Source organism: Monodelphis domestica, chromosome 3, assembly GCF_027887165.1.
Source record: "Monodelphis domestica isolate mMonDom1 chromosome 3, mMonDom1.pri, whole genome shotgun sequence".
Taxonomy (NCBI): Eukaryota; Metazoa; Chordata; class Mammalia; order Didelphimorphia; family Didelphidae; genus Monodelphis; species Monodelphis domestica.
Genome location: NC_077229.1, coordinates 14,555,671 through 14,583,064, shown reverse-complemented (window position 1 = coordinate 14,583,064; position 27,394 = coordinate 14,555,671). Strand labels below are relative to the sequence as shown.

Here is a 27,394-nt window from a genome sequence, read left to right as displayed (position 1 = left end):
CGGCCCAACCCCGCAGCACGAGAGGGACAGGCTCGGTCTTGTTCAACACAAAAACGAGACTCCTTTATTGCCTATTATTGCTAGGTCTGCGAGGAGGAGGAGGAGGAAGGTGGGGTCTGACGGGCCTGCTGTGGCCCCCAAACTCAGCCGCTCCCCGGAAGGGGAAAGGCTCATCCCAAGGCTCACTGGGCCCAGCTCCCTCGATTCCGGATGAGGAAACGGAGCCCCGAGAGGCAGACAGGCTGTCCTGTGGACGGGCGGGATCTGCGGGCGTCCCCGTCACACACGCCCCAGCAGCAGGGGACACAGTCCAGATTCGGCTCCGGGGGGGGGGGGGGTTGGCAAGAGTCCGAGCGAGCAGCTGCCCATCCCGCCCGCCGGCTGCTCGGCCTGCCAGGCCTTCAGTAGCCTTTGCCAGTGAGCCACGACATGTCTCCGGTCCTAGAAGACACAAGGAGGAGCTGCCTCGCCTGGATGCTCCAGAGTGCCGCGCTGGCTGCAGCAGCTCCCGGAGCACCTCCACTGTGGAAGCGACACCAAGGACGGGGAACTCACTACCTATTTAGGCAGCCCATCCCGCTTTTGTCAACTGACACTATGGAGAGAGCACACACTGGAGTGAAGAGGACCGAGTTCAAGTCCAACCTCGGCTTTTGCGCCTGACCAAGCCCTTTCCTGTCTCTGAGGTTCATGTGGTGCAAGGAGAGGTTAGAGCGCCTGGCCGCCAGGTCTCATTGGCTCCCAGGGGTTGAATGACCATCTATGCAGAAAGCGCCCACATCCGGCTCTCCTGAGCTCTGTCCGCCCCAGCACCCCCCGCACTAGACAGCCCCGGCCCAGCCATTTCCTGTCTGACTCTCGTAGCCCTGTCTGGGGGTTTCTTGGCGGAGATACCACATCGCTTGGCCGTTTCTTCTCTGGCCCATTTTACAGATGAGGAAACTGAGGCAAACAGGGTGAGGTGACTCACCCAGGGCCACCCAGCTAGGAAGTATCTGAGGCCAGATTTGAACTCTGCCAGAGTTCTGGCCTCCAGGCTTTGCACGGTGCACCGTGGAGCTCCCTAGCAGCCCGTAGACAGTTAGACCCACGTATCCCAGAATCCTCCGTGGCTAAAACGGGACCAGTCATCTGGCCTGGCCCATGTCCAGCCCTCCTCTGAACTCCTCCGCTGGCCTCCAGTCGCCCTGGCTCCCACCTGTGGGGTCGCCCTCGACTCCTGGCTGCCTCAGACCCTCCGGCTTCTCCCTGGACTGCTGACTCACCTCCTAATGAGGCCCCCACCTCACCCCGCTTTCCTCTGCTCCCGGGTGATCTTCCAGAAGCACAGCTCTGACCATGTCACTCCCCTGCTCAAAGAGTTCCAGTAGCTCCCTATGACCTCCAGGACCGAATAGAATCTGTTTGCCTTTGAGTCTTCATGGCCTGGTCCCTCTCTTTCCTCTCTTTCCAGCCTCATTGGACCTGACTCTCCTCCCTGGTCTCTTCTGTCCAGCTAAAGCTGGTCTGCTTGCTGTTTTTTACATCCAATTCTCCATCTCCCACCTCCAGACCTTTGTACTGGCTGCCCCTCCTGCCTGGAGTGCTTTTACATATGAAGAGCCTAATTGCCAATATTCTTATCTGCTCTCCCTAGTTTCCAGCTGAGGACTCAGCCCAGGTCTACACCCTCTGCAGCTCCAGGGCCACCATCGGCCAAGCAGGATGGCCCTTCAGAGAGAGGAAGAGCCTCTCGGCTGGGTTCCGCTTCCCCGCCAGCCCAGACACCCCGACATGCCATGAGCAAGCAGCAGGGGGGTTCAGTGGGCGGCGTTCTAGCCTCAGAGCCCAGAGAGAGCCGGCTTGGGGCCCGCAAGCTTTGTGCCCGTAAGACGGGTCTGGCCGTGGCTGCCAGCCTGGAGCTGGCAGGGACCTAGAGAAGGAAACGGAGGCAGCAGAGGACAGGAAGGCCCTTGTCCAAGGCCTCATCGCCAGGGCCAGAACTTGAATCCAGGTCCTTTCCAGTCCGTCCCGTGAGGCCGAGCTCCCTGGGAAGCGTCGTGCCCGGCCCTCGTGTCCCTGACAGCCGCCCGGGCTCTCCCTTCGCAGGGCCCCATGGGAAATCTCCAGCGGGGGAGACTGACCCCCCCCCCCCCGGGGTGCCTTAGAGCGCAGGAAGGAGCGAAGAGGAAACGTACTTGCCCAGACGAACAAAGAGCCTTTGGGTGTGGAAGCGGAGGCAGACAGAGAGAAGGAAGAGCAGCCGTTACTCAGTGGAGGCCGAGGCGGCCAGCTCTGGGGGCGAGCCTGCCCTGGTCCTGCCCCTCCCCCAGGCGGAGGACAGAGCCCCAGCCGCCCCCCGCGCCCCTCTGGGCTCCCCGTCAGCAGGGGCAGCTGGTCGTGCCCTTCCTGGGGCTGCGCCTCCACGGCCCAAGCCCGCACGAACCCTGATCTCGGGGGGCTGCAGCAAAGGGGGGCCCGACCTCCCTCGGGGCCTTCCTTCCCCGTCCCAGTGACCCCGCCGGGGACGGGCGGCTGCTCACTCGACGTCGCGCTTGCGGATCGTCCTCCCCGACGCCAGGACTTCGGCCACTTTGGAGACGATCGGGTCGTAGTTCATGCTGGCCACGGCGATCACCTCGTCGCTCCTGCGGGGAGAGCCGGTGGGGTGGGGGTGGGGCGGCCTCCCCGCGCCGGTCCCCCCCCCCCCAGGCCAAGGCCGGGCAGGAAGGCCGCAGCGACTCGCTCACTCACTTGGTGTAGAAGGCGACGAACTTGAGCTCGTCCAGGTCGCCCTGGATGATGACGTCGTCGAAGCCGTCCCCGTAGCCTGCAGGGGCCACAGGAGAAGAGGGTGGCCGGACTGGGCGCCCCCTCGTGTCCCCCAAGACCCAGCCACAAGGGACCTTTGTGCCTCCCCCAGTGGAGCCGGCCCTTATCTCAAGGAGTCACATCCCAGCCAGCGAGCACCCCAAGAGAAGAGCCTGAAGGGCCCCGAAAAGTGGGGGGCCGCCGGGGGCTCAGCCAGCCTGGCCTCGGACGCTTCCTGGCTGGGTGACCCTGGGCCAGTCCCTTCACCACTCTCCATGGAGCCCACCCACAGTAGCGATTCTAAGCTGAAAGGCTCCTGGGCCCAAAGCCACGCAGCCGAGCTGAGAGGGGCTCAGATCCCCCGTTCTTTCCATCAAGGGCGGGAGCTCCGGGGGGCAGAGTCTGGGGAGGCCCCAACCTAGATCTGAACCCCCAAAGCCACCTCTCAGTGCAGCGAGCTTCCCGAGGCCCTGGAGAGCCGCCTTTGGCCTGGGGAGCTGTCCGGCAGGGACCAGAGGAAGGGGTGCCCGGGTACCCCCAGCTCCCTGAGGGCATGCTGGGATGCTGCTGCCCAGTCCCCATTACCCGTGTAACGGATGCTCTTCCCAAACATGGCGGTCCAGAGGCAGGGCACGGTGCTGATCTCGGCTTCCTGGGCCAGCATGTTCTGGGCCGCCACCCGCCCTGATGGGGAGGAGGAGGCCTGTGAGGCGGGGCCCGGCCTGCGACCTCCCTACCTGGGGGGCACCCCCAGCCCCAGGCCCTGCCCGGCTCCCCTCTCCCAGATCAGCCAAGCCCTTTTAGGGAGGATGCTGGGAAGGGGGAATCCCACTTAGTGGGGCCCCCAGTAATGGGCTCTCAGATGGAAGGGCTGCTATACGCTGCCAGGGAGGCCCCCTAACCTGTTGTGGTCGCCCCAGAGGGCCAAGATACCAGGAGGGAAATCGGGGCTGGGGACCACCCTGAGGAGCCCGGCACGCCAGGCCTGGCCTCGGGGTTTACTCGGCCAAGACACAGGACTTGTGGGCCGTTTCCTTCTCCAAAGGATGGAGGCAAACAGAGGTGAAGGGCCTTGCCCAGGGTCTTCACACGAGGGAGTATCTGAGGCCAGACTCAAACTTGGGAAGATGAATCTTCCGGACTGCAGGCCTGGGCGCTCTCCACTACACCACCTAGCTGCCTCTAAACGCGGAGAATGGGCTGCCGTAGGAGGTAGTGAGCTTCTCGTCCCTGGAGAGCTTCAAGCATTTGACCACTTGTTGGGAATGTTCCAGAAGGGGCTCCTTTTCGGGTTGGGCCAGATGCCCCAGAGATCTCCCCAGCCTTGAGAGTCTAGAATTCTGGCCCAAGTAGCCAAGAGAACAAGGGAGAGAAAGGCAGGCTGGGCAAAGTGCAGGACTAGGAGGACTGCTGGCTGGCAGCTGTGCATTTTACAAGGGAATAAAAACAATACCCGGATCTCTCTGTTGCTCTTTAGGACTTGCAAAATGCTTTGTGCACACTGAGTCTTTGGAAAGTTCGTCTCCAAAAGTTCAGATGTGACATGTCACCAGCACCCCTCTCTCACACAATAAACTCCAGTGGCTCCCTAGTACCTCCAGGATCAAATACAAAAATCCCTTGTCCAGCTTTCAGAGCCTTTCCTAACCTGTCCCTCCTTTCCAGGCTTCTTGCCCCTTCGATCCCCCATGGAGCCTGGGACCCAGAGACACTGGCCTTCCTGACGTTCCTCAAACAAGATGCTTCCTCTGGAGACTGGGTGTTCTCACTGACCATCCTTCTTCCTGGAATGCTCGCCTTGCCTTCCTCCTCGCTGCCTGCTGGCTCGCCTGACTTCCTTCAAGTCCTAGCTAAAACGCCACCTTCTGCAGAGAGCCTCTCCCATTCCCCTCACTTCCTGTGCCTTCTCTCAAACTGAACACCTTGGTGTGAGCTGGGTGTTTACATCACACTGAGCTCCCTGAAGGCCAGGGCTGCCTTCTGCTTTTCTGTCCATCCCCAGAATGTGTCACGAGGCCTGGCACATAGTAGGTACTCAACCTACCCTTGCCAACCTTGTCCAACCATGGACCAGGCTTCTCCAGCAGCATCCCCCTCCCGGGCTCTTGAAGGTGAGCCCGAGCCCCAGACTCGCTACCACCCTGGCAAGGCTTCCGGCACACACAGATGGACTCTCAGGCTGTCATCGAAGCCCAGCCAGGATAAATGGCTCAAGGCTCAGAGCCAGAGGGTGGAGATTTGGGCCCCGGCCACTCAGGAAACCATCTGCTGAGCCGCGGGTGGGGGATGTGCATCAGCTGCCTGGCCCAATGGGCAAGATCATGGCATTTCTGCCTGTGCCAGGTTGTTCCTTAGCAAATGCTCAAAGGCTCCGGGCTGGCTGCATCCCCCTGGTTGAGCTGGACCCCGCCGGGGGCCGAGCACACAGCTCATGCACGCCTTTCCCCAAGATGCTCGGGGGCTCTCAGTCAAAGCGTTGAGGCACCCCCAGATTTCTGCTCAGCGGCTTAGAGGAAAGCACGTCTCTCGTTCTTCTGGCAGTTCATTCCCTGATCGGGCCATCCACTCTTCGTGAGCTGTCTGTGGCAGCCAGCCAGTCACCACCATCATCCCATTCATGACTTCCTCCATTTGGGACCCTGTCTTATCCGTCTGTCTGTCCATCCATCCAGGGTTCCTGGACTCCTCCTGGATCTCCCAGCCCTGCCTCAGCAGCCATCTGCACCCCGGCCGCACCTCTGCCTCTACAGGCTTCTCGACTCAATGGATTTGGCCTTGAGCCTCCATTTTTGGAAGTAGCCACTCAGCCTCGGCCCCCCCAAAGTGGCTCCTCCCACGACTCCTGGACCCACGTCAGTGCCTTTGGCCCTCCTCGCTCTCTATCTCTGTAGCTCCCTTTGGGATGCTGTTTCCCCCGCTGGAACGGAAGCTCTTCGAGGGCAGGCTCGGCCTTTGTATTTGCACCCACAGCGCTTGCTTGGCCCAGGACCTGGCACACGGTAGCACCTCGGAAAATGTTGGCTCCATGGCTCTATGCGCTCTTTGTCCATCTGTTTACCCGTTCACCCAGCCAGCCTCTACTCACCACATCCTGGCTCCATGCCACGAGACGGACTCTCCAGCCTCCACCTCCGGCCAGAACGCGAGGTCCCGGCTTCTGTCCCCCTCCTTGAACCATCTCAGCCCAGCAGGCCACTTCCCTGGCTCATACAACTCCTCCGTGGCCTTTCCCAAGTCTAACCAGAAGAGCCGTCCAGTAGGACCATTTCCTGGGAAGACGCCAACCAATTTCCCAACCATATCCCCGACCATCCTCTGGGTCTTCACTGGCCTGGCTGCCCCTCCAGGGCAGGGTCACACCTGTCTGACACTGAGTATTCACTTTTTCCAGGGACAGCTGGGTAGCTCAGTGGATGGAGCACCAGGCCTTGAGACAGGAGGTTCTGGGCTCGAATCTGGCCTCAGACACTTGCTAGCTGCATGATCTGGGCGAGTCACTTAACCCCCATTACCTGGTCTTTAACATTCTTCTGCCTTGGAACCAATAGTACTTCTAAGATGGAAGTTAAGGGTGGTTTGTTTTATAGATACATAATGCTTTTTCCTTCATTAGAGACCACCAAGTCCGGTGGAAAGAGTGCTAGACTTGGAGCCTGAAAAATCTACTTAGGCCTGGCCAGGCGGCCCTGGGGAGCCTCAGTCCCCTCCTCTATGAAATGGGTACGCACGGTACTTCGCAAGGTTGCTCTGAAGCAAACTAAGACAGCAGAGCAGTGGGCGCTGCCGTCCTTCCCTCATCAAACATTTCCGGGTGCTCAGTGGAGGGGAGGCTCCTGCCCACCCTGCCCTCCCCAGGCTGCGCACCGTGGATGTGGGCCATCTGCCAGTGTGGGATGTTCACTTTCTTGTTGCCTCTCAAGGCCAGCGGGAAGGTGACAGCATCCCCAGCCGCAAAGACGCCAGGGATGTTGGTCTGCATCATCTGGGGAGAGAGGAAGTGGAGAAGGAAGATGGCGGCCAGGGCAGGAGTCTGGAAGAGCCCGCAACTCCTCCCAGCCCAGCGGCCCTCCGGGGCCCGGCTGGAGCACCTGGACTCGCCCTCAGGTCCCTTGGGAGAACAGCATCTGTGCAGCCTGCACAGAGCCCCCACCTTGGAGCACCCCAACCCGACCTTGTTCACAGGAATGAAGCCGCGGGCGTCCATGTTGATTCCGCTCTGCTTAAGGAAGCCTGTGGCTGGGACAGCACCTGAGGGGGCAGAGACAGGCATGAGGCGGCCCCGGAGGGCCTTCGGAGCCCCCACCTCGGCCGCTCTCCTGGCTTTCTGGGCTCCAGCTGCAGCCTCACTCCCTGCTCTGACCTTTAACCAAACCCAACCCGAATCCATCATTTCACCCCCACCCTAATGGCACACCGAACTGTAGCCTTAACCTCAGCCCCCCTCCCACCCTCGAACCCAAACTTCACCCTAGATCTCACTCCTGATTCTAACCCGACTCCAGGCCCAAAGGCCCCCCGAGTTCTACCCTTGAGCCACCTTCCCCAGCTCACCCAAACCTCAACCCTTGAGACTAGCCTGGAGCAGGAGGCAGCTCAGGGGATGGAGAGCCCGGGCCAGAGAGGGAGGTCCTGGGTTCAAATTTGACCTCAGATACTTCCTAGCTGGGTAACCCTGGGCAAGTCCCTTAACCCCCATTGCCTAGCCCTGACCATTCTTCTACCTCAGAACCTACTACCTTGGAATATACAATATGGATTCTAAGATGGACAGGAAGGGTTTAAAAAGACTAGCCAAGTACCTCCTCCTAATCTCCTCCCTGTAATTCAGACTTTCATTAGCTCTAGCAGTGACTCCAGTCCCACCCTGCATGGCTGGACCTAAACTCAGACCCCAGTCAGGGCAGCTCGAGCATTCCTTTTTCATCTACTGCATTAATGTCCTATCAGGGCTAAATCAAATCCCTGTAGAGTTGACAGAATGACTGCACATTTCTGGGTCTGAGTCCGAGACCCCAAAAAGTCTGCTGCTTTTCACTTTTTTTGTCCTTGGGAATCCCCAGGAAGGCTCCCTTTTTAACAGAGTTTGGTGAATAAATGAAATGGACGAAGGCTCTTCTGTGGACCTGGCCAACTCCTCATCTGCCCACCTGAGGGGATAGAGAGGTCCAGATGGTTTGATGGCCTCTTCTTAATTAGATATGTACCAAATAGAAATGCCTTGCGATGGTCAAGGGAGAGGCTGAATGAGGAGCTCCTAAAACTATTAAGCTGCCCCAGGAGGAGCCTGGCTTTGCAGGCAATGGAGAGGGCCAGACCCCTAAATGTCAGTATCAGTCACTGTCTCTATGATGCCGTCCTAACCTAGAAATGGATATATATTCAACAAACTGGTATTTCTTACCCGAAATCAGTCTCTCAAGATCATTTTAATCATAACAGGAGCAGAGGGAGAAGAGCCCAAGAAAGTGCCCACTCACCGATGCCCACCACACAGACGTCAGCCCGGACCACCTTCCCACTCTTCAATATCACCTCCTTCAGCTGCAGGGAGGAGAAGAAGCAGGAGGTAAGTTGAGACCTGGGAAGGGCAGGGGAGGGCAATTGGGAGGGAGGCAAGAGAGACACTAAAGCTTTATTGTCTCTCTTCCTCTCCCTCTGTCTCTCTTCTTCCCTCCCTCCTTCTTCTCTCTCTCTCTCTCTTCTCTCTCTCCCCGCTCCTCTTCCTTTCTCCCTCCCCTCTTTCTCTCCCTCCCTTTCTCTTCCTCTTCTCTCTCCCCCTCTTTCTCTCCCTCCCTTTCTCTCCCTCTTCTCTCTCCCCCTCTTCTTCTCTCCCTTCCTCTCTCTCTCCTCTCTCCCTCTCTCGACCCTCCCTCACTCTTTTCCTCTCCTTCTCCCTCCCTCTCTCACTCTTCATCTCTCCTCTCTCTCTCTCTCTTCTTTTTCTATTTCTCTTCTCTGTCTCTACCTCTTTCTCTCCCCCCACTTCTCTATCTCTCTCACACACACACAGCCCCAGGTTTTTATGTACATCACAAATGAATGAAGTGGAGGACTCTATGTGGGAGGGGGCACATCGGGGACCAGCTCTGGGTGAGTCTCAAGGAAGAAAGAGTGAGGGGTGGCCTGAATACCACCAGTACCAGGAGAAACACCAAAGAGGACAAGTTCGAAAGAGCGTGGAAAGCCTGCTATGAACTGATGCAAAGTGAAGTGAGCAGCACCAGACTGTACAGGAACAGAAATATTGTAGGAGGATCAGCTGAGCAGGACTAACCCAAGGTCAGCAAAGCAAAGGCCCAAGACAACCGCAAGGGACTCCTGCTGAAAAACGCTGTCCACAGCCAAAGAAGGACCTGTTGGAGTCTGACTGCTAATCAAAGCAGGCCAATCCTTCACTTTATTTCCTTCATGAGACTGTTTACTGCATACGTGATCCATGTCTTGTCATGGCATGGGGAATGAGGACATACGTGTTGCACCAAAACACTGATATGTCACACTATTTTTCAAGGACGAGGGAGGGGGAGAATCCGAATCACAAAATGTCAGAAAACAATTGTCAAAACTTGTTTCTCCAAAAAGAAGGTATAAGAACCTGGAGAAGACAGACCTGGATGGAAGTTCTGCCTGCTGTGTGACCCAATAAAGCCCCTTGCCCACTCTGAGTCCCCACCTTCTCCCTAGACCCACTCAGCCTTGTGGGAGGATAGGGTGGGGGTAGGCTAGCAAATATGGCAGGACTGATGCTACTATGACCTGCTAATAAATCAACAAGATTGGGATCAGCTGGGTGGCTCAGTGGCTAGAGCTAGGACCAGAGATGGGAGGCCCTGGGATCGAATCTGGTATCAGACACTTCTGTGCTGTGTGACCCTGGGCAAGTCACTTGACCCCCATTGCCCAGCCCTTACAGCTCTTCTGCCTTAGAACCAATACACAGTATTAATTCTAAGGTGGAAGGTGAGAGTTTAAAAAAAATCAACAAGACTGACAGGAGGGAGACAAGGGGTGACCAGTCTCCATCGATGTGATTTTTCCAAACAAATCTTGCCAAACTTGGCAGCCTCTGCTTCAATGGAGGAAGCACTCCTAAGTCCCTGCTACCCTAAGGCTTGGCAGCTCCCAGCTCCACAGCCACTTCAGATGCCACAGCAGCCCTGGCAGAAAAGGAGCACCAAGAGATTAGCCCCATTGTACAGGAGAGGAGACTGAGGCTCGGTGATTGGGAAAACCCTATTTAGAACTCCAAGAAACCCACGAGAGAGCCCAAGCCTCCAGCCTGATCCTAGATGGCTCCTGGACTCCCCACACTTGAGATCCCTGCATTGGCCTCGTCTACCGGAGGCCAGCGCTATGCGGAGGAGATTTTCCAACAAGTAGCCCAGAGAGAGGCATCGCCTGGGACAAGGCAGAGACAGAAGCTTGTGGCTGGGTTCCAGCGTAAAATATGCAGAGCAGGAAGCCCAAGGCAATCAGGATGATGACCAGTTCCTAGTGGGGTCAGTGTCTAATCTGTAATGTTTGCACCTATTTCATTAATGTCTGAAGCACTGAAGTCTAATTACGGTTTCCCTTGCACTAGTTAGCATGAGAGGAAATCTTGTACACATACTGCCTGATAGTGTGACTTGCCAGGATTTGAACCCAGATCTGTCTTCCTCACTTCAAGTCGAATGATTACAAAGCACCTTAGAATGTCTTGCAGGTCACTGGCTGCCAAAACCCTTGGAGGTTCAATTTGTCCCTTTGTAATGTGGCACAAGACTTGAGAACCAAAGGACATCACGGCCTTTTCAGTGGGAACCCCAGCGTCTTGTACTCGAGTTTGGGGGAGTCAGTTATGCAGAGATCCCCGGAGCACACTCCCCAGTCTCCCCCACCCCCCCATCCACACCTTGGTTTTATTTGTGACATTAACTTTTTGAACCCAGGTGGTCAGACTTGACATTGATCCCCATTTCATTCCCTCTTCCTAGGTTGGTTCCAGCATCTGGAGCTCTCCTAGGTCCTGATTGTCATGTGACACTTCTGGTCTCTCTTCTCCACAGAATGCAGGAGCAGGACCAGCCCCCCTCCCAGCTCTAAGCCCTTTGGGAATTCTTTTGGGGTTTGGGGGGGCTGTAAACTCCCGGAGGGCAGGGATCACGTCCTTCAGCACCAGGGCCAGCGCTCTCCATGGGCCCTTCCTCCCCCCAGAATAAATGAATGGGTTTTCTGAACTGGACCCAGGGACCTCCCGGGGAGTGCCGGACCGGACCGTACCTTCCCCTCCTGGGCCCGGAGCTCCGAGACCTCAGTCTGCATGTAAAACTTGATGCCATTGTTCTCGAACATCTGTTACAGGGAGAGAAGGGCAAGGTGGAGCCCCTGTGGGAGAGCCTCTCCCCGAGGGGCTCCTGCTCTCCTCTCACCTTCATGAGGGCTCGGCCAACCTTCTCCCCAAGGAATTTCCGGAATGGCGTCTCTTCCAACTCCACCACAGACACGGAGTGGGCCTTGTCGTTCAGGTACGCAGCGACCTCCATTCCTGGAGGCAGGAAGGACAGGCACTGACTCCGGAGGGGAGGAGGGGGTGGCCGCTTGGGGCACTGACCGCTGGGGAAGAGGGCTGCCTCCACCCATTAAGGGCTCCTGGGGCCCACCCCCAAAGCCCACTTACCCAAGAAGGCAGCCCCAACCACCACGGCGTTCCTCCCGCGGGCCAGCTTCCCTATCCGATTGGCATCTTCCGGGGTCCGAATAGTGAAGACGTTCTCTACATCCTTTCCTTTGCAGCTGAGTGTCTTGGGGCTAGCCCCGCCCACCCAAGAGACAAAAGGAGGCTCAAATTAGCTGTCTATTAGGGTTCCCTCCAACCTTTAACATCCAGCCAAAAAACATTTCCAGAGTGCCAACCGTGGGCCGAAGATCCACAAAATCAGCCTCAGATCCAGACACGGATCCAAGGACATTCCAAAGAGCTCCTGATGAAGCGCAGCGGCGCACTCTACCTCCACACAGAGAACTGAGGGGCTCGAAGCTAAGACCCAACCATATTTTTTCTTTCTCTCTTTTCCCAACTTTTTCTTTCTTTTTTTGAATTGAAATTTTGTATTTAATTAATTTAGACTGTTTTCCCATGGTTACATGATTCATGTTCTTTCCCTCCCCTCCTCCCACCCCTTCCCATAGCCAACACACAATTCCACTGGGTTTTACAGGTGTCACTGATCAACACCTATTTCCATATTACTGATATTCACACTAGGGTGATCATTTAGTCTCCATCCCCAGTCATATCCCCATCCACCCATGTGATCAAGCAGTTGTTTTTCTTGTGTTTCCGCTCCCACCGTTCTTTCTCTTTTCCAACTCTTTTTTGGCAACATGACTAATATGGAAATCTCTTTCTGGATTTTACATATATATGTGTATATATATGTATATATATACACACATATATTTTTATAATGGGTGTCATCCTATTTCTTACCTTCTCAAGATGGGGAAAGAATCTGGAGAAGAGAACTGGGAACTCACCAAATTAAAAAATTAATGATATGAGAGCCAGGCCTAGAGACAGGAGGTCCTAGGTTCAAATCTGGCCTCAGATACTTCCCAGCTGTGTGACCCTGGACAAGTCACTTAACCCCCATTGCCTAGCCCTTACCATTCTTCTGCCTTGGAAGGAATACACAGTAAAATGAACGATAATAAAGAATTTTTTAAAAGATGTTTCTGTTCTCTGAGGGAGTGTTGGGAGAACAACATGTACACAGCCAAGAAAACACAAAGCAATGCAGGCTAAATTCAAAAGGGAGACAGAAGGACTAACAGCTGGATAGGAGGAGGGGGAAATGAGGAGGACAGGGAAGAGGAGGAGGAGGAGGAGATAACAGCTGAGAGAAGAAGTCTATGCCATAGAAATGAGGAGTGAGTTCATTCCAGGCATGAGGGTTCCCTGCCAAAAGACCCAGAGGCCAGGGAGGGCTTTTTGTATCAGCAGAGCAGCAAGTACAAAAGGGAAAGAGGGGCTGGAGCTCCCTGGGAAAGGCTCTAAATACTCAGCAGAGGAGTTGGTGTGTTGACAGGGTCAGAGGGTGCTGTATTAGTTAATTCACCCAGAAACTCTTTCAATCTCAGCCCCTTAATCCCCACTCCCAGCTTCCCTACTTAATCCTTTTAGACTCCCCTCAATCTCCCCCCAACCTTCCTATTAATCTCCTCCAATTTTGTCCTTTGAGTTCCCAAATGCCCTGAAGGCTCCCCTTAATTCATGCCCCCCCATCGTCTCCACAGTTTCCTTGTGGTTGGCTGTTCAATCAGTGATCCCCAGGTAAATTAATAATGTCAAAATGACAAGACTAAAGCCTAATTATTTTGCAGAGAATCTGGACAGTCAAAGGAGTTCAATAACTTCTATGAGGTCACACAGGCAGTAAAGAGTGGAGCTGGGACACAAACCCAGATCCTTGGACTCTATAAGGACTCTGCCTGGGATAGGGGTCTAGCCATAGGAACAAAGAGGTCAGTCTCTCCATGAGCCAGCAAGTGTGGCAAGGGAGTCTCAGGCCCTCACTTTGGCTCAAGTAGAATTTCCTCCCCTTGAACCTTCTATTAAAATCCAATCCTTTCTTCCAAGAACACCTCCTCTGGGAATCTTGCCCTAACCTGCCAACAACAACCAAGGGTGAGTTCTCCTTCCTAAGAACCATCAAAAATGCCACATATAGGATACACTGTGGCACAATTGAATGTAATAGACTTCTCTATTAGCAGCAATGCAATGATCCAGGACAATTCTGAGGGATTTAGGAGAAAGAAGCTATCCATATCCAGAGAAAGAACTGTGGGAGCTGAAACACAGAAGAAAAACAACTGCTTGATCACATGGGTCAATGGGGACATGATTGGGGATGTAGACTTTAAGTGATTGCCCTAATGCAAATATCAATAATTTGGAAATAGGTCTTGATCAAGGGCACATGTAAAACCCAGTGGAATTGCTTGTTGGCTACAAGAGGGGAAAGGGAGGAGGGAAGGGGAAAAAAATGTGATTCATGTAACCATGGGAAAATATTCTAAATTAATTAAATAAACTTTTTTTTAAAAATACCATGTCTACACCCTTCTGTTGAACTCTATCCTATTATTATTATTATAGCTAGCAGGAAGGTTTTGTAGAAGTAAAGTCTCTACTGGCTTTGGAGTCAGAAGCCCCAGGTTCAAGTAAATTCCAGCTCTGGCTAGTTGCTACTTGTATGGCCTTGGGTAATTGTTTCACCTTCTCCATATCTATTTCCTCTTCTGCAAAATTGGGCTAACTCCCATACTCTGAACCGAATAGGGTCTTCATAAGGATAATGACAATATTATGTAATGTTTTAAAGTTCACAAAGTCAGGTGTAGTTTCACTAGTCACCCAGCAGGCCTACCATCTTCCCAACTACATTGTTAACACCTTGAGGGAAGGGATTATGTATCTTTGTATCCCCTTTAGCACCTAGTAGGGGATCATGAGCAGATTTAGTAAATGTCAAATGGACGGTTTTTTCCCCATTTCTTGTAACACTTAGCAATCCACACAAGAAAATCCAAGTGGATGAAAAATACCTACTCTCCAGATTATGACACACAGTTGGATGGGTTGTCCATGAAATTAGTTCATCAGCTTGGAGAAATGTGCAGGATGAGTTGGAAGAGTTTGAATGAGATGAGTCAAGAATCGGATGGGGAACATCTAGGTGGTTCAGGTTCAAACACCTTCTAGCTGTCCAACCCTGGGCAAGTCACCCATTGCCTAGCCCTTACCGCTCTTCTGCCTTGGAACCAATACTTAGTATTGATTCTAAGAGAGAGGGTTAGGGTAATAATAATATATATATGTATGCATGTACTTGGGATACATATATACACATATATATCTCCCAAGCTGCTCCCTAAGACAATCTCACTTCTCTTAATGCCAGAATCCTTCTGGAAATGTTCTATCGATGGCCCTGAATTCTAGAATACCAGGATCTCAGGAGAATCAAAATGGCAGGTGGCCCCAAGAGCAACAGAGAGACACATCGATGACCACATCTTAGTCAAAAGAAGTGATGTGAGCCATCACTGAGAATGGCTAGGACTGAAAAAGAGAGTTGGACTAGTCACAAAGGGTGAGCAGTCTGGCATCCAGAGTGGACCCAGTGCTGGATCTGGAATCAAGAAGACCCAAGTGCAAATCTCACCTCTGACATTTATTAGCTCATTACCACGGGCCCAAGTGCCCTACTCTGCAAAATAGAGGCCAAAGGTTCCATGCTACCCTGCAAGAAGAGCTTCTTGAAGGAAGAGACTACGTTTTTGCCTTTCTTAAGCCTTGGCATATAGCATGATGCCTGGCACTTAATGAAAGCTTGTTGACTGACCAGGAAAAGTGATTGGCAGACCTGAGAGGTCTCGTGAGAACCCAGAGTTGTTCTCATCCTCCCCCCAGGGCCACTCACGTGTTTCCTGGGGCCAAGAGCAACTTATTGTACTCCATCTTAAAGCCATCCTTGAATATTGCTTTCTTGTTCTTCACGTCCACTGTGACAACCTGGAATCATTAAAATAAGGAAGAATTAAGAAAGAACCAGAGTGGCAAATAACATAGCTCAGGATGTCCAGCAGGGGTGAGGGGAGCTGGTGAAACAAAGGACCCAAGGTAACACACAGGGAAGGTGGGATTTGAACCCAGGTCCTTTGATTCTCTTTCCACTGACTTGGGCTGCCTCAACCCATCTTATCACAAGCCACCATCTCTAGGAATCTCTTCTTCTTGGCTCTGTTTTATCACCAGGAAAGTGGGGACAGCATTTTGTTATCCACTGCCAGGGAGGCTTGGATCTGATAGCAAACAAAGCTGAAACTAGGACAAGGCCATCAGGGCCTTGTCTCAGGGGCTGAAATTCAGTTGGTCATGACAACAGTTGTTTCTTCCAGTAGGTATAAACCACTGAGCTCTGCACCTGGTACCCACGGTGCTGCTGACTTGAGGGATGCTCACATCTGGGATCAGAACTGAGAAATGCCAGCTCAGAAGTCCTTGTGTTTATAAAGAAATGAACAAATTCAAAATCCACTGCTGTTTGTTAAGTGCCTTCTATAGGGAAGGTCCTGAGCCAGTCATAAGGAAGAAGAACCCAGAATTGGAAAGAATCCCAGAGAAATTCTAGTCCAACTTGTTTCAGAAAAAAAAAGAAGCCCCAGAGGAGGAGGAAGGGGGAAATTATCATCATCATCATCATCATGATAACTAGCATTCTCATAGCCCTTTAAGGTTTGTAAAGCACTTTATAGATGTTATCTCATTGGATCCTGCCTTCAAGTAGGTGAGATCATTATGCCCATTTCTCAGATGAGGGGCTAAGAGATTAAGGGATTTGCCAAGTCACACAGCTAACGCAAATATCTGAGGCAAGATGCAAATTCAAACCTCTCTGACTCTAGAGTTCTATTCATGGTTCCAAGTTTCCTTCTCAACCCTGCCATTAGTTGGCCCTGTAACCATAGGGAAGTCCCTTAAACTTCTCTGAAGTTCAGTTCTCTCATCTCTATAATGGGGATGGTAAAAACCACCCTGCTTACCTCACAATGGTAGGATTAGGGTTAGAAATACACCAAAGAAGAGAAGGACTAGCTATAAACTGTGAAGTGCCACAGAAAGGTCCATTTGTGAAGATGACTATTTGAGCCCAAAGGGTAGAGTTTACATTTATCATGACTAATTGTCCTCTTCCTCGGTTTGGCCCATTACCCATTACTAGCCTACCAAGAGGTCTTTGGGTCTTGATTCTGGCATCTGACATATCAGATTGGTTTTCTCCTCTATAAAATGATTTCTGGGGCCCTTCCCAGCTCTGTCCGCCTGGGAATCTATTATGTCCCTTCCCCTGAAGCTCTCGGAATCCTCTCTATGGGCTGGACCAGGTGGTCTCTGAGGTCCCTTCCAACCCTAACTTCTAGGATGATAAATATTTTACTTCTTGGGCCTGGAGGGCAGCCAGAGAAAGGGGAATTGTGTCCCAAGGTCTGAAAGCCATTCATCTTCCCACAACTCCCCTTACCGCCTACCTTCTTCTTCTTCAGAAGAAGGCAAACTTAACTGCCCACAAGCTCTTGCCTCACTTCTCAAAAGAGTTTTGATGCCTAGAAATTTGGCCCCCTCCCAGCATGAGTCCCAACATCCTGGCCCTGATCCAGGCAGGTCCTCATCTGTGTCCCTGAGAGAACAGACCATGGTAGCAGGGATCCATGTGTCTCTTGTGTCCCTAGGGAGATGGGGGGTGGCCCATGTCTACATGTCTGTACAGGAGCTAGCTGAGGTCTTAGAGACTTAGAGGCTCTCGATGAGGACTCTAGTCTGTTCCAAACTCCCAGCTGAGGCAGCAGCACTAGCCACTGCCATGTTTGGCTGCTAGAGGAAGGTCATCACATCATGGCGATACCAGTGGGACAGGCAGGTACTTTGTCACAGAGGGAAATGTGGGTCTCTCCGGTAGGATCTGCTCTTTGGGGTCTCCCAGGGCCATGCAAATGGATTCTTTAACAAAATAAATTGCTCCAAGTCCTTTTCCTGTGTACAAAGTAATTGCCCTTCCTCCCCAGGGCCTCCTTGCTTGTCTCAGGCTGGCTTTCAGGAACTGTCATCCTCAGATGCCATTTGATCATTCAGACCCAATAGCAAGCACTTCCCAGAATCCCCAAGGGTGGATTTTTGTCCAGGATATATGACTCCATGAAGATAGCCAGCCAAACCAGGCCGCCTTGGGGAGGCCAGATTTATAGCCCGACCCCATTTCCAGACAAATGTCTGATGAATTTTTCTGGGTCTGCTTGAGCTCAGGCAGGACCCTTCTCTCTGTGAAATGAGTCTGATGGTACTTGTACTGCCCAGCAAAGAAAGTTGTTGGAAGGAAAGTCCTTTGTACACTGCAGAAATAACTTATTGTGACACAGAGAATGCAGAGAAATCAAGTGGGTTGGATGCGAGGTAAGTAGGACCTCTTCAATATCTCTGACACCATGGCTTATGGTAGAAATACAATCCTGAAAAGTCATCGCTCATTCAAAAGGAGCAGGTTCCAAAAATGGGGGAAAGGGAGGGAGAAGACATACTCTTGTATGGAAAGACCCAAGTGGAAAAGCCTCAGAGATGAAGATCAAAGGAGGAAACAACAGAAGGGATTCATGGTGGGAATACATGCAGACCGCCTGGCCAGGTGGAGGCCATGGAAGATAGGTTCTTGAAAAATATCACAAAATACCACAGGGCTACGCGCACCCTGATGGGGAGAGAACAATTCTCTGGACATTTGACAGAGGAGATTCTTTGAAAAATGGAGCAGCTGAGAGACTCCTGGCTTACCGTAAGAACCTTTTTGTGCCTCTGAGAAGGAAGGAAGGAAGTGATGAAGGGAGGCGCCATTTTAGACCTGTCTAACCAATGGGGCAGAACAGGCTGCAGAAGGAAGGACATCAAGAACCTTTGGCCCTGGGGAGCCCACGACTGCTGAGCCTGGTCTCCTGACTAGGCACTCCCTACACCACCCTGTCTTTAATTGCCTTGATCTTGCCATTCAAATGGCATCCAGTGCGCCATCACAGAAGAGCTTCGAGGAGCCTCTTCTGGGTCCCAGTGCTTCGGGCACCAGCCATTCTCCCTTCTCCTCTGCTGGCCCAGCTCAAGCCTCGCCCACCGCCGGGCCCTTGTCCTCACCCCTGAGTGTGGCATGGCTTCGGAGTCAAGCTCGATCTCGGACAAATCGATTCCCTTCTCTACAGACTGCCAGGGCTGGACGGGCTAGGCGCCGGCCACCTTCACACTTCCTTCCCAAATCACTGGGCCGATCGCCTTTCCCAACACGAGAGCCCCCTCACCTGGGTCTCGGTCAGGACTTCAATGTCGTAAGTCAGGAAGAACTCCTTGGGCCGCAGGGCGATCTGCTCTGGCTGGGAGTCCAGCGACTGCAAAGAGGAGGGCGTCAGTCCTCCCCTACGCCAACCACTTCCCCCTCTCTGGCCCCACTCGGGCCATCCTGGTCCCATCACAAAGCCCGGTGGGACTCTTGGTGCCTAAGCAGGGCCAAGAGCGCCAGGACCCCAGAGACAGGAAAACCTCACTGCCTTCCCCTTCCCTGCCCAACAGATAACAATAACAACAACAATGGGGGCCACAAACAGAGATGCTGGAGAGCTTTGCCATTTCCCTCTCCAGCTTGTTTGACAGAGGAGGAAATGGAGGCCAGCCCAGTGAAGTGACTTGCCCAGGGTCACACAGCCATGTGAGGCCCAATTTGAACTTGGGTCTTCCTGACTCGGAGCCTGGAGCTCTATGCGGCGTGCCACTTGGCTACTCTAGGACCTCAGTTTCCCCATCCTTAAAATGGGGTAATAATATTGAGATCATGTTTCTAAAGTGCTTCACAAACTCTAAATCTTCTAAATGTCGGCTGCTAAAAAAGATCAAATTTAACTTAAAACATAAAATAGATGCCCGCTGTTCGTAGTGCCCTGCAAGTGCTCTGCCAGTGTTAGAGGGCACTGGAAATGCTGGCTGTCGCTGTGAGCTACAACTCAATTTCAGGCCTCTTCAGGGGCCCTAAGGAGGACTTCCTGGCTTCTTGGGCGGCCCCTCGGGGGCTTCCTCTCCCCAACGCTCATGCCCGGGGACCCTGGGAAGGGAGGCGAGGTGAGGCCCACCTTGCTGAGCTTGGGCCTGTCGTAAGGGAGGTGTCTGTCCATTGTGCACATCACAATCCTGTCGGAGAAGCCCTCCTGCCGCAGGGTCTCTGCACACACCAAGCCGGCCGCCCCTGCCACAAGGATGGAGCTCAACAGCCGGCAGCCCAGGAGCCCCCCATGGCCCAGGGAGGGAGGAGCCAAGCCTGACGATCCCAGCTGAGGGCCAGCGGGTCAGAGGGAAGAGGCTAGGCTGGAGGCCAAAGCTGCCCCTCTGAGCCAGCCGGCACTGGCTCTGGGCAAAGACCGCCGGTGGGCGAGGCGCTCTACCCCGAGCCCGGGCCTCCCCGCCCTCAGCCCGGAGCCCCGCGGCCCTCACCGGCGCCCACGATCAGGATGTTGGTGCTCCCCACGTGGTAATTGCTGACCGAGATGCACTTGGCCATCACCTTGGTCCTCCTCTGGGTCTGCAGGGCCTGCGGGGGGAGCCGAGGGTCAAGAGGGATCCCTCGGGCCTCGGACGCCCCGGAGCCCGGCAGGGGGAGCCGGCTGAGGCAGGAGACAGAGCAGAGGCTCCCCGAGGACGCCCAGCTCGCTCAGAGACCCCCAGACCCGGCCACAAGGAAACAGGGCCAAGACCCAGCTCTCCCCTTCCCAGAAGTCCCTCCTGAAAGGGCTGTGGCCTGGGGATTCCCGGCCCATGTTCTGATCCAGCTGGGCCCTTTCAGGAGGAGGAAGGGCCCCCGCCGGCATGGCTCTGGGGGCAGAGAAGGGTCCAGAGGGAGAGCTGGGAAGAGAGGGCCGCCGCCTGTCTGCCCCCGGCCTCCGACAGCCGAGCCCCTCTGGCTGGAGGAGGAAAGGGCTGGGGGGCCCCACACCCCCATGGAGGATGCCACAGAGTCAGAAAAGTCAGCCTTCTGTCCCGGCCTCCCCCTGGGTCTCCCTCTGCGGGGGAGGAGCCGGCACCCCTCACCCCTCCTAGAGGGACACCTCTGTGGGGGAGGGGCCGGCTCCCCTCACCCCTCCTAGAGGGGCGCCTCTGTGGGGGAGGGGCAGGCTCCCCTCACCCCTCCTAGAGGGGCGCCTCTGTGGGGGAGGGGCAGGCTCCCCTCACCCCTCCTAGAGGGGCGCCTCTGTGGGGGAGGGGCAGGCTCCCCTCACCCCTCCTAGAGGGACTCCTCTGTGGGGGAGGGGCAGGCTCCCCTCACCCCTCCTAGAGGGGCGCCTCTGTGGGGGAGGGGCAGGCTCCCCTCACCCCTCCTAGAGGGACACCTCTGTGGGGGAGGGGCAGGCTCCCCTCACCCCTCCTAGAGGGGCGCCTCTGTGGGGGAGGGGCAGGCTCCCCTCACCCCTCCTAGAGGGACACCTCTGTGGGGGAGGGGCAGGCTCCCCTCACCCCTCCTAGAGGGGCGCCTCTGTGGGGGAGGGGCAGGCTCCCCTCACCCCTCCTAGAGGGGCGCCTCTGTGGGGGAGGGGCAGGCTCCCCTCACCCCTCCTAGAGGGGACGCCTCTGTGGGGGAGGGGCAGGCTCCCCTCACCCCTCCTAGAGGGGACGCCTCTGCATCGGGCTCTGACAGGTGGAAGAGAGCCCAACCCGCTCCCGTTTGCGCGGTGCGCCAGGAGCTCTGAGGACACCCCTTCTAGAGCAGTGAAGAGACCCAGACGGAGCTCCCCACGGCTAGTAAGTGGGGACAGGCTCCGAGTGCTCCCCCTCCTGCCTTTCCGGGGAAGCGCGCAGAGGCTGGGAGGAGGCAGCCGTCCCAGAGCCCCAAGGAAAGGCTTTTGGGCATGGGCAAGCCCAGGCTGGGGCTCCCTCAGAGATCTTCCCGCGGCCACAAAGGAGTGGAGACCCCCTCTGGGACCCCCGAGCTTCCCTGAACCCCGGCTGCGCCTCGGGGCCTCACCGCTCTGACCCGCACTCCCTCCTCCCTAAAATGGGCACAATAAGGGCTGCCCCCACCCCCACCCCCCCGGAATAACAGCCACCAGTGATCATCCTCACTGATGGGGAAGCTCAGCGGGCGGGGGAGGAAGGACGGCGGCAGGCCTCGGTCTCCCCGCCATGTCCCGGGCCAGAGCCGCCCCCGCTCACCTGTTTGCTGGCTCGAATGTACACCTTCTCCTTCTCGATCTTCACCTGGGACAGCCAAAGCAGAGAGAAAAATGGGTCCTCCCAGCCCGGGGGTGGGGGGCCAAGGCAGCCGGACCCTCCCTGGCCAGAGGCTTCCCGAGGGCCAAAGTCTCGGCCCAGGTTCCAGCTTCACTCTGGCTCCGCCATAACTGGAGGAACCTCCTAACCCCGCTTCAGGGGCTTGGGCTTCTCCCCGCCATATTCTCCATGGACTTCCTCTCCCCATTCTGGGCCTCCCTTGTCCCCCAGGAGCCCCCCTTGTCCCCCAGGAGCCCCCCTTGTCCCCCAGGAGCCCCCCTTGTCCCCCAGGAGCCTCCCTTCTCCCCCAGGAGCCTCCCTTCTCCCCCAGGAGCCTCCCTTCTCCCCCAGGAGCCTCCCTTCTCCCCCAGGAGCCCCCCTTCTCCCCCAGGAACCCCCCTTCTCCCCCAGGAGCCTCCCTTCTCCCCCATGGACCTCCCTTCTCCCCCAGGAGCCTCCCTTCTCCCCCAGGAGCCCCCCTTCTCCCCCATGGCCCTCTCCTAGCTCCCCGCAATGGGCCTCCTCCCCACCTGGAACTTGGGCAAGCTGTCTAGGCCCGGGAAGTCCTCGATGTCTCCGGTGGCGATGTTGAAGCAGGCGCCGTGCCAGGGGCATCGAACCCGGCCCCTGGAGAGGACCCCTGCGACGACAGGGTGAGGGCTAAAGGGCCGGCCGGGCGCCTCCGGACAAGGCGGGCTCCGTGGGGACCGGCGGCCGCCGGGCCTCCTTCCCAGGGACTCGGGCGTAGAGGGCAGCCTTTCCGCAGCCGCCCGAGGCAGGGGGAGAAGGGAAGCGATGCCGCTCCCTGGGCCGCTCCAGAGGCCCAGATCCCCGCAGGCCTCCTCCGGCCAGGCTCCCCAGGACTCCCCACATTCCTCTCCAGGCCTCCAGGGACTCCGATACCTCGACTAAGCCCCCCTTCCCACAGCCCCCAGGGCTCTGCCTTTAGGGGAGACTCAGCCAAAGCTTCTCCGCTCTTAGGGCCCCTCGAGCCGCCCCGGGGCAAAGGCCCCCCCGGGCTCCCCCAAGCCGCAGGCCCAGAAGCTCCTCAGAGAAGGCCCGGCACGCCGGCTCACCTTTCACCAGGGGGGCGCCGTAGTGGGGACACTTGTGGCCCAGGGCCTGGAACTCGCCGTTCTCCTTCACCAGCAGGGCCTTGCCCCAGCCCAGCTCCACCTCGCGCATCCTGGGGAAGGGAGGCGTCTCAGCACCCGGAGCCGGGGCCCAACGCCCAGGAAGAGTGAGAGCCCCGGCCTTCAGGGGACCGAGGCCCAAGGAGCAGCCAAGGACAGGGGGAGGCCGGGGGCACAGCGGGGCCACAGGGGGAGGCCGGGGGCACAGCGGGGCCACGGGGGAAGGCCTGGGGCACAGAGGGGCCACGGGGGAAGGCCTGGGGCACAGAGGGGCCACGGGGGAAGGCCTGGGGCACAGAGGGGCCACGGGGGAAGGCCTGGGGCACAGAGGGGCCACGGGGGAAGGCCTGGGGCACAGAGGGGCCACGGGAGAAGGCCTGGGGCACAGAGGGGCCACGGGAGAAGGCCAGGGGCACAGTGGGCTGCCCACCAGGATCAAAAGGGCCGCTGGAGGAAGAAGGACCAGGCTTGTTCTGGTGGGCCCAAAGAGCCAGAGCCAGAAGTGATGAATGGGGGAAGGGGGAGCTCCCAACAGAAAGCAGCCTCCCAAAGGGGCCGGGGCTGCCTGGGGAGGGGGGTCCCCGCCACAGAGGCCGGCCGGGCATTCCCGACCAGGCCGACTGAACCGCAATGGAGGCCCCGAGGCCGGCTCCGCGAGGAGCCCCGGCCTTCCCTCCGGCGAGGCTCTGAGCTGGCCCTGGGCCCCAGGGGCCCGGCACCTACTGGCCATTCTCCAAGTCTTTGACGTGGCACACGGCGGCCTCCACTCGGTCGTGAGGGCTGGGGTAGGGGTGCAAGGTGGACGGCCGGTCTTCTGGGTGGTAGTGCCGGGCCCGGCCGTTGGCTTTGTAGGCCAGAGGGCTGGCCTGCCCGTTGGGAGACGCGTCCTCCTTGGCTCGGTCCTTCTCGGGGAGCACCACCTCGATCTTGAGCTCCACTGGGGAAGCACCAGAGGCCCGTGAGCCTCTCCAACCACCCCTCCAAGGCTCGGGGCCGGGCAGCAGGGGCACCCCAGGCAGGGGCTCCCCCGAAGCCTCTGGACACCCCCCAAAGAGGGGAGCGAGCGCCCACCACTCAGGGCAGGAGGGGGCGCCACCTCGCTCTGGCCCAGAGCCCTTTGGGAGGCTGCGGCCAGCGGACAGAGGAAGCAGATGAGAGCCCCCCCCCCCCAGCAGGGCCGAGACGCACCCCCTGAAGGCATCTCCAGAGCGGACGAGGTCTGCAGCGTCCACTCTCCTTCCCGGGGCCTTGCAGAGGGGGGCAGGAGGGGACAGTGGGTGATCAGTGGATGGAGAGCCGGGCCCAGAGACGGGAGGTCCTGAGTTCAAGTCTGGCCTCAGACACTTCCCAGCTGTGTGACCCTGGGCCAGTCACTGGCCAGTCACAGTCCCCCATGGCCTAGCCTGACAGCTCTTCTGCCTTGGAGCCAACACACAGAATGAGTTCTAAGGCAGAAGGTGAAGGATTAAAAAACAAAGTGTCTCACAGTCCCTGCATGGCCAGCCCCGAGCAGGGGGCCCGGCACACAGTAGGTGCTCCATGGATGCTCGATCGACTCTCAGAGCCAGCCAGAAGGGACCTCTGAGGTCATCTAGGCCAATCCACCCACGTGCCATATGGAGAAACTGAGGCATACGGCCAGGCCCAGGCAGAGAGAGTCTGTAGGAGCCACAGAGCGGCCTTCCCTGCCCCGAGACCCCCGCAGCCCCCACACCTCCGTGGGCCCAGGTGGCCCCAGGCGGAGGAGACAGGCAGGAGGTCCCTGGGGAGCGGAGAGCCTTGTAAGAAAAGCTGGCGATAGCCATCGAGAAAGGGGACACCCGGCCTGCGGGGAGCCGCCACAGGGCACGCCTCGACCCACATACGCCCAGTGGCTCTGCCGCGACCCCCCAGCAGTGGAGCAGGCCAGGAGCAGAGGCTGCCCTCTGCCAGGCTCGAACCAAGCGCTGGCCCGGGGGCTCCGGAGGGTGCCCCCCCCCACTGCTCCCTTCAGCATCGCATCCAACTCTGCCCCTTGGCCTCGGCTCTGGGCAAAGGGCCCGCTGCCAGGCTTGGGCTGGCACGGCATCCTCTCACTGGCCCCCACAGAATTTCCAAATCGCAGAATTAAAAGGGACCTCACAAGGCACGTAGGCCGGCCCGAAGGAACTCTAGTGACCTTCTCTAGACTCTAGGACCAGCAGTCATTCCGGATCCACTTGATCACCTCCAATAATGAGGAACTCGCTTCCTTCCTTTCCTCCTTCCTTTCCTCCTTCCTTCCTTCCTTCCTTCCTTCCTTCCTTCCTCCTTCCCTTCCTTCCTTCCTTCCTTCCTTCCTTCCTCCCTCCCTTCCTTCCTTCCTCCTTCCCTTCCTTCCTTCCTCCCTCCCTTCCTTCCTTCCTTCCTTCCTTCCTTCCTTCCTTCCTTCCTTCCTTCCTTCCTCCCTTCCTTCCTCCTTCCCTTCCTTCCTTCCTTCCTTCCTTCCCTTCCTTCCTCCTTCCTTCCTCCCTTCCTTCCTTCCTTCCTTTCTCTCTTTCTTCTTTCTTTCTTTCTTTCTTTCTCTCTCTTTTCTTTCTCTTTCCTTCCTTCCTTCCTTCCTTCCTTCCTTCCTTCCTTCCTTCCTCTCTCTCTCTCTTTCTTTCTTTCTTTCTTTCTTTCTTTCTCTCTCTTTTCTTTCTCTTTCCTTCCTTCCTTCCTTCCTTCCTTCCTTCCTTCCTTCCTTTCTCTCTCTCTTTCTTTCTTTCTTTCTCTCTTTCTCTTTCTTTCTCTCTTTTCTTTCTCTTTCCTTCCTTCCTTCCTTCCTTCCTTCCTTCTTCCTTCCTCCTTCCTCCTTCCTTCCTTCCTTCCTTGCTTCCTTCCTTCCTTGCTTCCTTCCTTCCTTCCTTCCTTCCTTCCTTCCTTCCTTCCTTTCTCTCTCTTTCTTTCTTTCTCTCTTTCTCTTTCTTTCTCTCTCTTTTCTTTCTCTTTCCTTCCTTCCTTCCTTCCTCCTTCCTTCCTTCCTTCCTCCTTCCTTCCTTCCTTCCTTCCTTGCTTCCTTCCTTCCTTGCTTCCTTCCTTCCTCCCTCCCTTCCTCCTTCCTTTCTTAAAAACCCTCATGTTCAATCTTGGAATCAATACAGTGTATCACCTCCACAGAAGAGGAGTAGTAAGGGCCAGGCAATGGGGGCAGTTAAGTGACTTGCCCAGAGTCACACAACTAATTAAGTGAGTTGAGGCTGCATTTGAACTCAGGTCTTCCTGACTCCAAGCCCCTCTGTCCCCTGCACCACTTAGCCACCCCAAACTCATCCCTTTGACTTCCAACCCCTTTTATCCTAATTCCGTCCTCTGGAGCCGAGCCCCAGCCCTTGGGAGCTGCCCCTCCAGGCTCTTCCTCCCCAGGGGGGTCCCCTGGCCCTCTCCGGCCCCTGTAAAACCTGCTCAGACCCGGAAGGAGGACACCAGCCTCTTGCCCTCCTGCCTCGTGCTTCTCTGCCTCCCTCCACTCTGGCCTAAATGAGGAGGAGGAAAGAGGCTGCCAAAGAGGCTGCCGAATTAGGGTGGAGGCCCAGCCAGGAGAGGCCTTCCCTGGACCTTCCTGACCCCAAGCAGCTGGGGGGCTTTGGCTAAGCGAGTCACCCTCTCTGAGCAGCCCTAAAACGGGCCAGGCCTCCTGCAACTCTTTGGAGGGGGACATACGGCCAGCCACGTCTGGGGAGCCCCGACCCAGAGAGGAGAGCAAGAAAGGGGGGCAAGAAGAGGCCAAACGCCCTTCAGCTCCCACAGCCTCTGCTCTCTGTCCTCAGTTTCCCAGCCCTGACACCCCCATTCTAAGCCCCTCCCCCTCTGACACCCCTATTATAAGCCCCTACCCCTCTGACACCCCTATTATAAGCCCCTCCCCCTCTGACACCCCATTCTAAGCCCCCTCCCCCTCTAACACCCCCATTCTAAGTTCCCCTGACACTCCCATTCTAAGCCCCTCCCCCTGACACCCCTATTATAAGCCCCTCCCCCTCTGACACCCCCATTCTAAGCCCCTTCCCCCTCTGACACCCCCATTCTAAGCCCCCTCCCCCTGACACCCCCGTTCTAGGCTCCCTCCCAGCCTTCCACGTTCCAGGCTCTGATGGTCTCTGCTCTTGACTCCCCAGGACATCAGGGTGCCCCCCACCTTTCCCATTTCCCCAGACTCTGGTCTGGCCTCCAGGGGCTCCTCTGGGGGGACCCCGGCCTCAGCCAGTCTGTCCCCCTAAGCCTGGCGGAGATCCGCCACCCCGCCCCTACCCTGCCCCCATTCTTTCCCCAGAGGCAGGGGGCAGCCCAGCTCTGCCTCTGGGCCTCGGTCCCCCCTGCAGGACGGGGCAGAGCCGAGGCCAGCCTGGCACGCCGGCCCTCCCGGCGGGCGGCCGTATTAACATTCCTGCAAGCGTGTCCCTGCCGAGAGCGCCGCAGGCCTGACCTACTTTGAGCCCCGTTTCCAGGACACGGCGGGGGCGGGGAGGGGGCGCACCTGGCTTGGGCTTGGAGAAGCAGCCTCCCATGGCGAGGGCACGGGAGGACGCCGGGCCGAGGCTAGGCCGAGGGGGGCGCCCAGGGGCGGCCGGGCCCCTCCACGGGGACCCCCGAGGCCTCCGTCATCGCTGCGGCAGGGGCTCCGTCGCTGGCTCCTCGC

General features: G+C 56.7%; 1 protein-coding gene across 3 annotated transcripts; it reads right to left on the bottom strand.

Annotated features, from left to right (window-relative positions):
- Positions 1–36: 36 nt before the first annotated feature.
- AIFM3 (apoptosis inducing factor mitochondria associated 3) lies at positions 37–27,394 on the bottom strand. 3 transcript variants are annotated; one of them, XM_056821364.1, is made up of 20 exons: positions 27,233–27,394; positions 23,482–23,695; positions 22,702–22,811; positions 22,156–22,265; positions 21,569–21,613; positions 19,856–19,952; positions 19,498–19,610; positions 18,676–18,762; positions 15,261–15,352; positions 11,450–11,580; positions 11,202–11,317; positions 11,053–11,124; positions 8,268–8,331; positions 6,962–7,038; positions 6,655–6,772; positions 3,376–3,474; positions 2,734–2,809; positions 2,523–2,627; positions 2,178–2,198; positions 37–441 (listed from the first exon to the last, which is right to left on the bottom strand). In XM_056821364.1, the coding sequence occupies exons 1-20, from the start codon at positions 27,261–27,263 to the stop codon at positions 402–404; spliced, it is 1,818 nt and encodes a 605-aa protein (XP_056677342.1). In that variant the 5' UTR covers positions 27,264–27,394; the 3' UTR covers positions 37–401. The 3 variants fall into 3 exon arrangements, with proteins under 3 accessions (XP_056677342.1, XP_056677343.1, XP_056677344.1); XM_056821365.1 differs by lacking the exon at positions 2,178–2,198; XM_056821366.1 differs by lacking the exon at positions 23,482–23,695 and having other exon boundaries at positions 27,233–27,363.